The sequence below is a fragment of the Rana temporaria genome, chromosome 2, assembly GCF_905171775.1.
Source record: "Rana temporaria chromosome 2, aRanTem1.1, whole genome shotgun sequence".
NCBI classification, from domain to species: Eukaryota; Metazoa; Chordata; class Amphibia; order Anura; family Ranidae; genus Rana; species Rana temporaria.
The window spans coordinates 345290534-345305703 of record NC_053490.1 but is presented as its reverse complement, the minus strand read 5'-3'; the positions used below and the strand labels follow the sequence as shown (position 1 = coordinate 345305703).

The 15170-nt window shown below is 42.4% G+C and overlaps 1 protein-coding gene across 1 annotated transcript in view; it reads right to left on the bottom strand.

Annotated features, from left to right (window-relative positions):
- DSTYK (dual serine/threonine and tyrosine protein kinase) overlaps positions 1-15170 on the bottom strand; it is a 225176-nt gene that overhangs the window by 67030 nt on the left and 142976 nt on the right. The window contains exon 9 of the mRNA XM_040337559.1: positions 1469-1601. Within this exon, the coding sequence (XP_040193493.1) occupies positions 1469-1601 (133 nt within the window). The remainder of the gene's footprint in view (positions 1-1468; positions 1602-15170) is intronic.

The window sequence follows — 15170 nt, the reverse complement described above, 5'->3', positions numbered from 1 at the left end:
CATTAAAAGGTAAAGTATATGCTGTAGTCTCAGCAGAGCATATAGTTCATGCCACATATTTTGTAAGCCCTCTTAACAGTTTTAATACCCGTCGATCCTGGCAGTAAATCTTTTTTTCAGATTAAGGTGTTCATAAAAAAAGTATCAGTTGTTTGCACTGGTCAGTTGTGGGGGGGGGGGGGGCGCACCTTACATACAGACCTAGCTTGCCACAGCATTGATACAATGGTGCAGCTGTTCCCCACACAGACTACACCGAGAACTGAGCGATCAAAGACCACGTAGCTCAGTTCTTGTGACTGTCAGTCACTGTTTTGTGCTCTGCCCCTTCAGCACTCACTAGAATGCCAGACTGTGGAGGAGCAGTAGCTGACTGGCTCAGGCTTTCAGCAGCACACAGAAGCCGAGCTAGCTGCCAGTCAGGCATCTGGGCAGATCCCCACATTGTCAGGATCCCTAAAAAGAGACTGGATCAGATATATCAGCCAGCTGTTGGCTGAATATGGGTCACAGGAGTGTAGCCATGTGACCCACAGGAGATGTATGTTAAAGGAACTTTAGACATACAGTACTTCTCCTTTAAACTTGTTTTGTGGGGTAGGTGTAGCTGCAACCGCTTAAAAGTTTACTGCAGTTGAGTGGATTTCATCCAAATTCAAAATTGCATGTCCAATCTTAGATTACACCCCCCGAATAAGCCCTCTAACTGTTTTGTAGTGAAATCTCACAGCAACATTGTTACACTTCCAGCAGGATCGACGAGTAGTAAAACAGCATTGTAAGCAAGAAGACAAAGGCAGTAGACTAAATTATAAACCAGATCAGAAGCTGATGCAACATTTGAAGGATCCACAGATCCAACCAGGTTGGTTTTGCCCTGATAAAACACCTGCAAGTAATTTTTTTGCAAACAAATCATGATCCTCCTTTCATAATCCGCACAATATCCATAGAGGGTACAACCAAGTCTCACTTATGAAGGCTGGAACCAACTTTACACCATTGTGCTGGTAAAGATGTGGGCGGTGGCCAGAGAAGTGAAGTTGTCAGATACTGACTTTTACAGAAACAAAATTCTCAGCAATTTCTGGTATCCCAGAAAAATAGGAAAAAAGTTAATCATGAAAATATTTTTCTTGAGAAAGGAATAGACTCATTGAAGTTCTTGTAATTGGGTCAAGTTTAGATTAAAGGCAAATCTAAAAAAGTTAAGAGGTTTCCTTCTTGACTAGAAAAAAAACGTGAAAAACAAATACTTACCTGTTTGTCTTGCAAAGGGGAACCAATTGTCATGAGTTTAAGACTCTAGCTGGTCAACTTCTGCAATAGAAAGCTGACAATTCCAGCTCAGAGAAGTTTCCAACACTCTGAAGTGACGAATTCCATTTTTTTTCCATCTCTGCAATAGGGTAATAAAATAATTGCTCTGATAACACCATCTGCTAATATACATACAGAACATGCTCACCTTTAGTCCTGTGTAAAGATCTCTATGAAGACGTTCTGTGATTAGCAGAACTGCAATGCTGGAGCCTCCACCATAATTATAATCAATTACGGAGCCATGCAAATCGACCAATCGCTCATGTTTAGGCAGTGACCTATAAGAGCACATTTGCGCCAGTTATAGACATAAGTAAAGGGAGCAAAATCAAACCATCAAGTCAAGGAAAAAAAAAAAAAAAAAAAAGGCAGAATTAAAAATGATTTTACAGTTTTGCCTATAACCCTAATCAAGGCTACTTTGTGGAGCACTGCACATCAAGATCACCCAATGCAATGGGGATACTACAGGTTGAATCTGGAATGTAAAGCAGCATCACTATAGTTTGTTGCATGTTACCATCTCGCTTGTACGTCTGCTACATTAGAGTTGTACCTCAAATGGGTTGCATTCTATTCAGAATGAAATACAGGATAGCACTTTAACTACTTTAAACAGGTTTGCAGTGATGGAAAACATTTTTAATAAAAAATATCTCACTGCCAGGGCCCCTGAAAGGCACAAAAAAATAAAAAAAAAGTTTTGGTATACCGGAATCTACCAAGAACTGAAAAATATCACATCAGTGTGGTCTGTGCCCTACAAAAAGTAATTGGAATACTAGAAGCAGTGATGGCAAGACTGGATTATTTTTTGGCATCCAATTAGTCATAGCATTACAAATATCTCTCATGCCTGGTAACTGGCATCGGGGCATTTTAAACACATTCCAAACATTTTGAATGAGCAAATCTTTATTTTAAACTCCTATTATCTGAGCTCTGGGTCTTCAATAAATTGCATTCCTTAATACCTCATCATGAAGATTAGTGAGAAAGTGTCCATACAGCAGCTTTTTTAGGTTTGTGGGACACAATTTTTTATTTGGGAGGGGGGATAACAACCCAGCTAAAAAAAATCTAGATCTAGAGAGGTTTTTCTTCCCCCCCCCCCCCCCCCCAAGTCAACTGCGCTTGTTTTTTCCCCATATATTTGGCTGTGTACTGCTTACATATAGCGTACACAGCAAATGCACTATTGGAGCCAATAGAAGAGTCCGCGCTGTGATGTGTTAAACAAATTGTGTGGCAGCTTTCACATACATGTAGTATACATAACCCACAAATAGAAAACAAAAACGTGTGTAGCGCCACTTATTTTCAATAGCGCAACTTAAACCATGCCATGTAGTGCCCTTTGTTACTAGAAGGCAGGCGCCACTATACCTTGCTCAAATTGGCACCACTGTTTACATTTTAGGCCTGAAAGAATGTCATTCACACAGAGCCCACACATGTGCAGAATGACCAGCCTTAAAGCGGAGGTTCACCCATGGAGAACACATTTTCCCCTTAGATGAATGCTCGTTTTGTCTAGGGGAATCGGCTAGTTTTAAAATATGACTTGTACTTTCCGTTTACGAGATGCATCCTCTCCGTCGCTTCCGGGTATGGGCTGCGGGACTGGGCGTTCCTTCTTGATTGACAGTCTTCCGAGAGGCTTCCGACGGTCGCATCCATGTCGTCACGATTTTCCGAAAGAAGCCGAACGTCGGTGCGCAGGCGCAGTATAGAGCCGCGCCGACGTTCGGCTTCTTTCGGGTACGAGTGACGCGATGGATGCGACCGTCGGAAGCCTCTCGGAAGACTGTCAATCAAGAAGGAACGCCCGCTCCCGAAGACCCATACCCGGAAGCCGACGGAGAAGATGCATCTCGAAAACGGTAAGTACAGGTCATATTTTAAAACAAATAGCCGATTCCCCTAGAAAAAACGAGCATGAAGATAAAGGGAAAAAAAAAAAAAAAAAAAAACACGAATTGGGTGAACTCCCGCTTTAAGTCATTTGTGAAGGACTGAATGGCAGTCATTCTTTGCATGTGCAGTGTCAACAAATGACTCCTTCAGGGCCAACGTGCATTTTTCATTGGTATGCGGATGGCTCAAGCCACCTAGCATCATTTACTGCTAGGATGCTGGTGGTTTGTGCTGCCTACTGTCCTAACGAATAGTGCACATTTCCAATACATTTTCAGCTTTTAGCACCGCCATACTTTGAATGGCAATTGCGGTCATGCAACACTGTACCCAAACAATTTTTTTTTATAATTTTCTTCCCACAAATAGAGATTTCTTTTGGTATTTGATCACCTCTGGGGTTTTTATTTTTTGTTAAACAAAAAAAAAAAAAAAAACATTTTTGGAAAAAATTTAATACAAATGTTCTTAGTTTGTCATAAAATGTTGTTTTCCCCTTCACCGACGGCACTGATGGGGCGGCACCGATATGTAGAATTGATGGGCACCAATAGGTGGCACAGATATGAAGCACTGATAGGCGCCATTGATAATTTACATACAGTATGTCAATTTGTTTTAGTTAACAGATTATTCACATTACTCAGATTATTTTGACATCCAACAAGACAATTGGATTTTTGTACTGACTGTAAAATCTTTTTACAAAGTCCATTGAGGGGCATAGCTTTGATTAAAACCTAGAGTTTTACTAAATACAGGAGAAATGGACACAGTATACAGAAAACACATAATCCCTTCACATCACTCAATCATAGCAAGCAGTCCAAAGAACAAATACATTATGAAGGGAGTGAACTAACATCCCTAAATAGACTCAGAAAAGGATTTCTACAATGGAGTACAAAAATCCTATTTGCGCTTCAGGTGTGTTTTTGTCATGCGACTCGAAAACCACATCCAAAAAACACTGGTGCATTAATGGGTACTTGCTGCATTTTTAATGCATTTATGCTTGAACTAGAGGGCCTTGTGTCTTTTTTTTAACCTGACCAACTATGCAACTATTAAAAAGAGGTGCGTTCGTGTTTTTTTTAAAGCGGAGGTCCACCCTTAAAACAATTACATTAACATTCTCCTTAAAATATGTAAAAAAAATTAAAAAAATTATACCAGAAAAGCCTGTTGCTAGGCAGTCTTCCTAATCTGCCACTTCCATCTTCATGGAGCTCCTCGTTTTCTTCCTCCCTCGCGTTTCCTCCTGGGAAATGGGTCTCGCTGTCTTCTGGGACCTGTTTCCCACTAGACAGCCGGCCATTCACAAAGCGCCGCATGACTCGTGCATGCGCAGTAGGAAACAAGCAGTAAAGCCACAAGGCTCCACTGCCCGTTTCCCTTAGTTAGGATGGCGGCCCCAGCACCCGATCCGATGGATGGATCGGCCTCAGGGTTCCGACATCGCAGGCTCCCTGGACAGGTAAATGTCTATTAAAAGACTGTAGCTCCAGCCTTAAAAAAAATAAAAATGCAGCTGGAACACCGCTTTAACTGACCAAAAATGCAGCAAGCAAGATGTTTCACACCACAACAGAAGCGCAACAGACCAGTGTGAAGACATACAGTCAGGTCCATAAATATTTGACATCGACACAATTCTAATCTTTTTGGCTTTATACACCACCACAATGAATTTGAAATGAAACAAACAAGATGTGCTTTTACTGCAGACCTTCAGCTTTAAAAAGGTATTTACATCCAAATCAGGTGAACGGTGTAGGAATTACAACAGTTTGTATGAGTGCCTTCCACTTTAAGGAACCAAAAGTCATGGGACAATTGACTGCTTAGCTGTTCCATGGCCAGGTGTGCGTTATTCCCTCATCCCATTTACAAGGCGCAGATAAAAAGGTCCAGAGTTCATTTCAAGTGTGCTATTTGCATTTGGAATCTGTTGCTGTCAACTCTCAATATGAGATCCAAAGAGCTATCAGTGAAGCAAGCCATCATTCGGCTGAAAAAACAAAACCCATAAGAGAGATGGCAAAAACATTGGGTGTGGCCAAATCAACTGTTCGAAACATCCTTAAAAAGAAAGAACGCAGCGGTGAGCTCAGCAACACCAAAAGACCTGGAAGACCACGGAAAACTCGTGGATGACTGAAGAATTCTTTCCCTGGTGAAGAAAAACACCCTTCACAACAGTTGTCCAGATCAAGAACATTCTCCAGGAAGTAGGTGTATGCGTGTCAAAGTCAACAATCAAGAGAAGACTTCACCAGAGTGAATACAGAGGGTTCACCACAAGATGTAAACCATTGGTGAGCCTCAAAAATCAGGAAGGCCAGATTAGAATTTGCCAAACATCTAAAAAGGCCTTCACAGTTTTGGAACATCCTATGGAAAGATGAGACCAAGATCAACTTGTACCGGAGTGATGGGAAGAGAAGAGTATGGAGAAGGAAAGGAACTGCTCATGCTCCAAAGCATACCACCTCATCGGTGAAGCATGGTGGTGGTAGTGTCATGGCGTGGGCATGTATGGCTGCCAATGGAACTGGTTCTCTTGCATTTATTGATGCGACTGCTGACAAAAGCAGCAGGATGAATTCTGAAGAGTTTCGGGCAATATTATCTGCTCATATTCAGCCAAATGCTTCAGAACTCATTGGACAGCGCTTCACAGTGCAGATGGACAATGACCCGAAGCATACTGCGAAAGCAACCAAAGAGTTTAAGGGAAAGAAGTGGAATGTTATGCAATGGCCAAGTCAATAACCTGACCTGAATCCGATTGAGCATGCATTTCACTTGATGAAGATAAAACTGAAGGGAAAATGCCCCAAGAACAAGCAGTAACTGAAGACAGTTGCAGTACAGGCCTGGCAGAGCATTATCAGGAATGAAACCCAGCGTCTGGTGATGTCTATGCGTTCCAGACTTCAGGCTGTGATTGACTGCAGAGGATTTGCAACCAAGTATTAAAAAGTGAAAGTTGTATTTAAGATGGTTAATCAGACCAATGGACTGTTTTCATCAGACAAACCGATCGTGTGTGGGCCCCATCGGGTCCCCCATCGGTGAAAAAAAAAAATAGAACATGTTTTACATTTTTCCTATGGCCAAGAAAACGATAGAAAAATCTGATCGTCTGTGTGGAACTCCATCGGACAAAATCAACGCATGCTCAGAATCAAGTCAACGCATGCTCGGAAGCATTGAACCTCATTTTTTTTGGCTTGTCGTAGTATTGTGCGTCACCGCGTTTTGGCACGATCGGATTTTTGACTGATGGTGTGTAGGCAAGACTAAGGAAAGTCAGCTTCATCGGATATCCAACGAAAAAATCTATCGGATTAGATTCCATTAGATATCCGATCGCGTGTACAGGGCTTAAGTCTGTTTAAAAAAAACAAAAAAAAAACACACCCACCCAAGTCCATCTAGTTCAAGCAATAGAAAGAGAACACACACACCCCTATAAACAGTTGTATACCCACAGTTGATCCAGACGTTAAGGCAAACAAAAGGCTTTTCCTGAATCCAAAGAAAGCAGAAGTGTGTTTTAAGGGTGGCCTGCCGGTATTCGCATATCAAATGGATATATAAAACATATCAGAAGCTTTATTATATGCAGTGGACATTAAAAACATGTGCAGTTCTTGGTATATTAAATAGACTTGGAAGAAAATACTGTCAAGTGTGTTGATACAATTACGTGTTTCGTGGTTAAACACTGCTTCCACCGATTATGTTAAAGCGGAGTTCCAACCACAATTAGCATTTTTTAAATGCATGTCCTTTCATCCTGCGTTTTTATAATATAAATCTGGTCACTTACTATTTTACAATCCGCCGCCGATCCGCATAGATATTCAAAAAAGATAGTTTATAAAACTATGTCTACACCGTTGTCATTTTGCTTGTGGGCAATGTGAAGCCTACAGGCACTTACTTACTGGAAGTCTTGGATGGGGAGTGATAATTGGACAGTGCACTGCATCCTGGGAAATGACACACATTTCCCAGGAGCATTAGAGGGAGATGTCAGAATCCTAGGTGGATTCAAAGGCAGATTTCATGGGACCGTATAGCAACAGGCATTTCCAGATGAGTAAAAAAAAAAATTTTTTTTTTTTTTTTCTTTAGTCGTAAGCTAGAGTTTAAAGCAAAATTGTTTTTTTGATGGAAACTCCACTTTAATTTATGACAGTTATCCAAAAGAGTCTTAGTTAAAAAATAAAATAAAAAAATGATTCAAAATGACAGATCAGATCACAGGCTGCTGGAAGGCATGACAAAAGAACCACAAATCAGGGAAGAAAAAAGGTGGGCCAGTCCAACCAATTTAATAAATTGATGCAAGATACGACCAAAGAATTGGAGGTTCTTCATATTAAAATTTCAACACTGCCCCTTTAAGGTCTAAAACAGTAGTGTCCAACACTGGGGCCTTCACAAAAGGTGGCAGGGTCTAGGGAAGTAACTGCACCCTTCTCCCTCTCATAACACACCCAAAAAGAGGGCTTAGGCAGCCAGATATGTCTTACTTTCAGAAGTCATGCACTTCCAGCCTGTCAGAGGAAGACCGCAGTGGTAATAGTACAACAAGTAATCAAGATCAGAGAATCAACTTCAAGAAAAAAACTCCATTAGGAAACAGGTAAGCTTCACTTAGGAGAGAAAAGTTAATCACCTAAGGGCACAAATAAAATATAAAGTTGAGGCTAAAGCTGGCCAAGGAAAGGCACTCCCATGAAATATAGGAAGGGGATTGGCTTGCACACGTGCTTCTTACACTGCTGCTTCATGAAGTCCTGGCCAGAGGAGGAGAAGGCAGCAGGAATTGCAAACAGTGGTTCAATCAGAAAAATTGGACAGTAACCCCTGATATATAATAAAACAATGCTCTAACTACTACGACTTACACACACACACACGTCTAAAATAAGCTTCATGTCCTCGTTACACACGGCCTAAATAGCTGAATATGCTTCTATGTTAAATAGTACAAAGGAGGGGCCACAATTGGCTACATAAAGTGTTTTTAGGGAAGTGTACAGGTAAATTATCCACAGCTTTGGTCCCAGAGCTCAGGAATCACTAGATGTACTGGCCTGACCTGAATAGAGGAGGTGCTAAACTTTTGAACATAGATGGGTTGCCGTTCACGATACCATATCCCTCATGTAAACTGGACACATTTCCAATAATAAGATTGGTCTAACAGAATCTGAAGCCCTCAACATTAATTTATCACCCAGGAGGTTACAAACTATCCAGGACAATTTTCTATTTAAATGCCCCAAGTGAAAATACTAAAAGCAGTCAAATGTGCTGCATCAGTGGATAACCTTAAAAAGCAAATTTGGTGGACTGCGGGAGGCCAGCTCCCTGCTCAGTCAGGATCTATAAAAATTGAGAGAACCACAGTGAACGAGGGTCGCATCAGCAATATTGAGGACAGTCTTCCAGGCTTGACTAGAGACCTCGGCTCCACTTTAGAGTTGTTGGCCATCACCATCTGCAAAGCGAATGATAGAGAACCACCTATGATGAAATAATGTCCACATAGTGGGTCTACCTGAACACACTGAGGACCGGAATCCCACTGAATTTGTGGAGCGCTGGCTATTGGAGATATTCGGTAAAGATTCCACTCCTCTCTTTGTGGTGGAGCAAGCTCACCGCACTTTGCCGTGGCCACAACCACCTGGCCTACCACACAGACAGCTGCTGAACTACAGGGATCACAAGATCATCTTCTGCTTAGCACACACAAAGTAATATTCACTACAATGGGACAAAGATGTCCATATACCCTTTTTTTGGCGGAAGTTCAGGTGAAGCAACGATTACAGTGCCTCCAACTGACTTACACCATGGTATACCCTGCCAGATTACAAGCGACTGCCAATGGGCAAACTCACTTCTCTCTTTGATGCAGCCAAGGATGCAGCCAACTGGTTAGATGCCAACGAACAACAGAGCTGCGGCTTGGATGGAGACGATTGACCTCCCCCTCCAAGGCTCTGAGGCCATCCTAGTCAAGAATAGGATGTAGCGCCACCGCCAAGATGTCTTTGTTCTTCCCTTTTGAGGGCCATTTCCTACAGTTCTTCCAGTGAGAATACTTGCAATTGGATCTACAGAGTGTTCTTCTATGATGAACGGCTAGGTAAAACAGTAGAGGTAGGGTGAAAAGGTTTCCATTTCTGTTGCCTGGTTGGCACTTCTAGAGACTTTACAACAACATATGGAATAACGGCTGATATGTCCTGATCCACCACTCGCTGAACTTTTAGGCATATCATTCTTCCATAGACTCAGAGGGTCGCTATGTAATAATTCGAGGTTTGACTGCCGTCACTTTTGTCCTTGCATGTACAGTATCTAATAAAGTGAGTACACCCCTCACATTTTTGTAAATATATTATATCTTTTCATGTGATAACACTGAAGTTACACTTTGCTACAATGAAAAGGTAGTGTGTACAGCTTGTATAACAGTGTAAATTTGCTGTCCTCTCAAAATAACTCCACACAGCCATTAAATGTTTAAACCGCTGGCAACAAAAGCGAGTACATCCCTAAGTGAAAATGTCCAAATTGGGCCCAATTTGGCATTTTCCCCTCAGGTGTAAATAGGGAGCAGGTGTGAAATTTGGTCAGACAGTGAGAGCTAATGTGAGAATGGTGGAGGTAGTGTCAGTCCCAAATTCGTATGTATAACACAGAAAAAAACTTTTGTCCACAGGACTTTTAAAGAGTCACCTCAGCCAGTACATTTTTTTTTGATCATACATTTAAAAAACACATACCACAATAATAAAGACAAAATGTTGAAGAATGGTGCTGCAGAGCGTTCATACGAAAAAAATGTTATATGCGGGACCTGAAAGCACAATACAGATACCAAAATTTATCTAAATCCGATAAAAAAAAAAAAAAAAGGAGGAAGGGGTAGTAGGGGGAAGGGGAAAGGGCAGGAGGAAAACCATGTATGTATAGGCATCTCAATATATGCAACTCACAGGAAGTGCCAAATGCTGGTCAACTCTCGCCAGAAAGATAATCCAGTTGGATAAAAAGGGTACGTTTAGGTGTAGCAATATGTATGGTAAAATACAGAAAGTCTCCCCCGGGCGCATCCAGAAGTCAACTCCTTTTCCCCATGGGAGATGTTAAAGGGGCAGGAGATGGTAACATGGTGTGTTCAGATCCGACATCCTGGTGGTCCCAGCAGGTCTCACGTCATTTTTCCCCATGGGAGCTGCAATCCATCTACCTTCCTACCCGCCGCAATTCTTGTTGGGCAACACCCGTCCGTGGGAATTCATCCTGTTCCCCATGGCCACAGTATCCTCAGCGCCGGATGGAGTGGTGTATGCTTCCTTCCGCCCCTAGAGCCAAGAAGGATTGGCGTCATCTTCGGTGTCTTTAGATGCTTCCGGCTCCATGTCCTGCATCATCACGTTGCCGCCCCCCCCGGTCAGCGAGCATGCGCAGTACTGGGCATGGTCATACACTAAGCAGCATTTGGAACAACCACTACATACTGCCCTTCCCCCTACTACCCCTTCTTCCCTTTTTTGTTCATCATCATAATTTATTGATTATTTTTTATCTCCAGATACCCACCTGCGTCTCTCCTGAGGAAGCAAGAATTACAAATCATTCACGCAGAAGCTCTAAATCGATTAGGGTATCTGTATGGTGCTTTCAGATCCCACATAGTTAAAAAAAAAATCACTATGCAGCACCATTCATGTTCATCATTTATGTCTTCTTTATTATTGTGGTACATATGTATTTAAATTTGGTGTCTTCACTCTCATACTGGTAACTGGAAGTTCAACATGGCATCTTATGGCAAAGAACTCCAAAGATCTGAAAAAAAAAAAAGATTGCCAAGACCCTGAAACGGAGCTGCAGCACTGTGTCCAAAACCATACAGCGGTTTTAACTCTGAACAGGCCTCACCAGTCTACCAAAGAAGTTGAGTGCACGTGCTCAGCATCATATCCAGAGGTTGTCTTTGGGAAATAGATGCATGAGTGCTGCCAGTATTGCTGCAGAGGTTGAAGGAATGGGGGGGTGGAGGTTCAGCCTGTCAGTGCTTAGACCATATGCTGCACACTGCATCAAATTGGTCTGCATGGCTGTCGTCTCAAAAGGAAGCCTCTTCTAAAGATCATGCACAAGAAAGCCCACAGTTTGTTGAAGACAAGCAGACCAAGGACATTGATAAACCAAAGACCAAGATAAAGTTATTTGGCTCAGATGGTGTCAAGTGTGTGGTAGCAATCAGGTAAGGAGTACAAAGACAAATGTGTCTTGCAGACAATCAAGCATGGTGGCGGGAGGGTCATGGTCTGGGGCTGCATTAATGCTGCCGGCACTGGGGAACTACAGTTTATTGAGGGAATAACGAATGCAAACATGTACTGTGACATACTGAAGCAGAGCACGATTCCCTCCCTTCGGAGACTGGGCCGCAGGGCAGTATTCCAACATAACAGCCTCAAACACACCTCCAAGACAAACACTGCCTTGCTAAAAGAAGTGGAGGGTAAAGGTGATTGACTGGCCAAGCATGTCTCCAGACCCAAACCCCTACGGAAGGTGGAGGAGCGAAAGGTCTCCCAACATCCACCAGCTCCGTGATGTCGTCATGGAGTAGAAAAAAAAAAAAAAAGACTCCAGTGGCAACCTGTGAAGCTCTGGTGAACTCCATGAGTGTTAGGGCAGTGCTGGAAAATAATGGTGGCCACACAAAATATTGACACGTTGTGCACAATTTGAACATTTTTACTTAGGGGTGTACTCACGTTTGTTGTCAACGATTTAGACATTAATGGCGGTGTGTCGAGTTATTTTGAAGAGACAGCAAATTTACACCGTTATACAAGCTGTACACTCACTACTTTACATTGTAGCAAAGTGCAATTTCTTCAGTGTTGTCACATGAAAAGATAGATTTACAAAAATGTGAGGGGTGTACTCGACACTGTATATACATACCACCACCCTTCTCAAAGTCATACTCCATGCAATGTCGATCCTAGCTGACAAACCTGGAGGTTCCCATTTTGATCGTGGGACATTTTAATTGGTTATATCAATCCACCTTTGGATAGACATCCTCCTGTAACACCCGGGGTGAGTCCTTCAGGGAACCGTTTTAGCCCTTTTTTGGCAGAAGTGGGTTGGCAATGCTCGTGTTTTTATGAGACGCACCTATCCTTTGAGAACTGACCATGTTTGCACCCCATCCATGAATCACCCGATATCTAAAATGGAGTACTATACTCAAATCCAATGCAGAAATCAATGTGGTTAAGCAGTTGTCCTCAATTACTTGATGAGGTGGAACAGCAGGTTTGACTGCTTGAATTTGACTATATTACTACCTCAAATGCCCGTGAGGCGTGCATGTCGGCACAGGCTGCTTTAGACCACTTTATGACATATGCTGTTGAATCTAAAAAGGTTCTTTTACAAACTAGCACTCTTTGGAGGAGGGGGGGAGGACTGACCATCTTAGCTAGACTTGTGCTTTCCCAGCAGGCTTCCCCCTCTATAGGGGCCATCAAGTCCACACTAGGTCAAAATAGTGAACACTCCTGAATATGTTCTTGCTGAATTAACAGCCTTCTATGAGGATTTATTTAGCGTGCATAGAGAGCACTTCTTGGCAGATACAGTTCAGTATTTACAGGTCATCTTCCTCCCTACTCTAAAACACACACGAAAAAAAAAGAAGAAGAAGAAAAAAAAAAAAAAAAAAAAAAGAAGTTAGATGCTCCTATTATACTGGAGGAGCTGCAGTGGATGGGTACCCCCCCCCCCCTAAACTGTACAGCGCAGTTGAACAAATATTTCAGGTGGAGGGAAGTAAAATTAAAAAACTAAAATATGGTTGCACAAGTGTGTACCCTTAAATACTTTTGTTCAAGCACCGTTTGGTTTTATTACAGCAGTCTTTTTTGGGTATGAATCAGCATGGCACATCTTGACTTGGCAATATTTGCCCATTCTTTGCAAAAACACAAAAAATCGGTCAGATTGCAAGGACATCTCTCCAGTGCACCTCCCTCTTCAGTTAATCCCACAGATTTTCAATCGGATTCGGGTCTGGGCCATACCACAACTTTATTATTCTGGTGAAGCCATTCTTTTGTTGATTTAGATGTATGCTTTGGGTTGTTATGCTAAAAGATGAAGTACCTCTTCATGTTCAGCTTTCTAGGAGAAGCCTGAAGGTTTGTGCCAATATCAACATGCTTCACTGTTTTTGGTGATGTGCAGTGTTTTTGCGCCAAACATATCTTTTGGAATTATGGCCAAAAAGTTCAACCTTGGTTTCAGACCAGAACACATTCTCACATTTTTGGGGACTTCAGGTTTGTTTTTGCAAAATTTAGCTGGGCTTGGAGGTTTCTTTGCAACAAAGGGCTTTCGTCTTGCCACTCTACCACATAGCCCAGACATGAAGAATATGGGAGATTTTTGTCACAAGTACCACACATCCAGTACTTGCCAGATATTCCTGCAGCTCCCTCATTTACTTAAGGACCGGAAGGATTTACCCCCCTCTAAAATGACCAGGCCATTTTTTGCGATACGGCACTGCATCGCTTTGACACTGATTCTGCACCCAAACAAAATTGCCATCCATTTTTTCCCACAAAGCTTTTTGGTGGCATTTTATCACTTTATTTTTGCGAATATATATATATATATAAAAAAAAAAAATAGAATCTCTCAGCACCCCTGTTAGAACTGGGATCTGTCGGTTTACATTCCCCTTCTGCCTGTGTGTGAAGGTGGCCATCGCGCCCGCCGACCACGCGCCTGCTATATCCATTACACAAAGCGACATACAATGATAGTAATTCGCGTAATAGAGCCAAACTGCCGCAGTACAACTGCGGTGTCTCGTCTTAAGTGGTTAATGTTACTGTAGGCCTCTTGGCAGCCTCCCTGACCAGTTTTCTTCTCATCTTTTCGTAAATTTTGGAGTGATGTCCAGTCCTTAGTATTGTCACTGTTGTGCAAAATTTTTATCCACATTACTGTTTTCACTGTGTTGCATGGTATATCCAATGCCTTGGAAATGTTATTGTACCCTTCTCCTGACGGATACCTTTTAATGGGATCCCTCTGATGCTTTGGAAGCTCTGCGGACCATAGCTTTTGCTGTAAGAATCGAACAACATGTCAGGAAAGACCTACTAGAACAGCTGAACTTCACCCTAGGTTCACACCTATGCGTAGTGTGTGTTTTGCAGTTTGCAGAAATGCACTACAGTCCATTTAAACATGGTTTATTATGGTACAAGTTCACATCTATGCAATTTGTGGCCGATGCACGAGCGAAAAAAAAAAGGTTGTCCAAAAGCAGAATATCGGGAGGGAATCCTTGCTGTCCTGGACTACTCCTATAAACAGTTACCGGTAAGTCTAACTCTAGTTTTCTCTTGTCTGTCAGGACAGCACTAGAGAGGATCAACGAGAACTCAACATATTTGGGGGGATCGGGGACGGGGCTACCGCTTGGAGGACTTTCCTCCCAAACGCCTTGTCTTGCGCTGAGAGAAGGTCCAATCTATAATGCTTCATGAAAGTCAAGTAGTTTGACTATGTTGCTGCTCGACAGATTTGTTCTGGTGTCACTCCTGATCGCTCCACCCAAGAAGCCAATAGTGCCCATATGGCGTGAGCCATGGGGGGGGGGGGATAAGGACATTCCTTTTTTTAAATCTTGGAAGCTTCCACAATAGCTTAATCCACCTTGCGATTGTGCCTTTCACAGCCTGGAACCCAAATAGTTTTTTCCCCCGAATGCAAAATAAAAATCGAGCATTGGATTTTCGAATGCTTCGACAATTCCAGATACCGTAGGACACTGGCTCTCACATCCAGTTGGT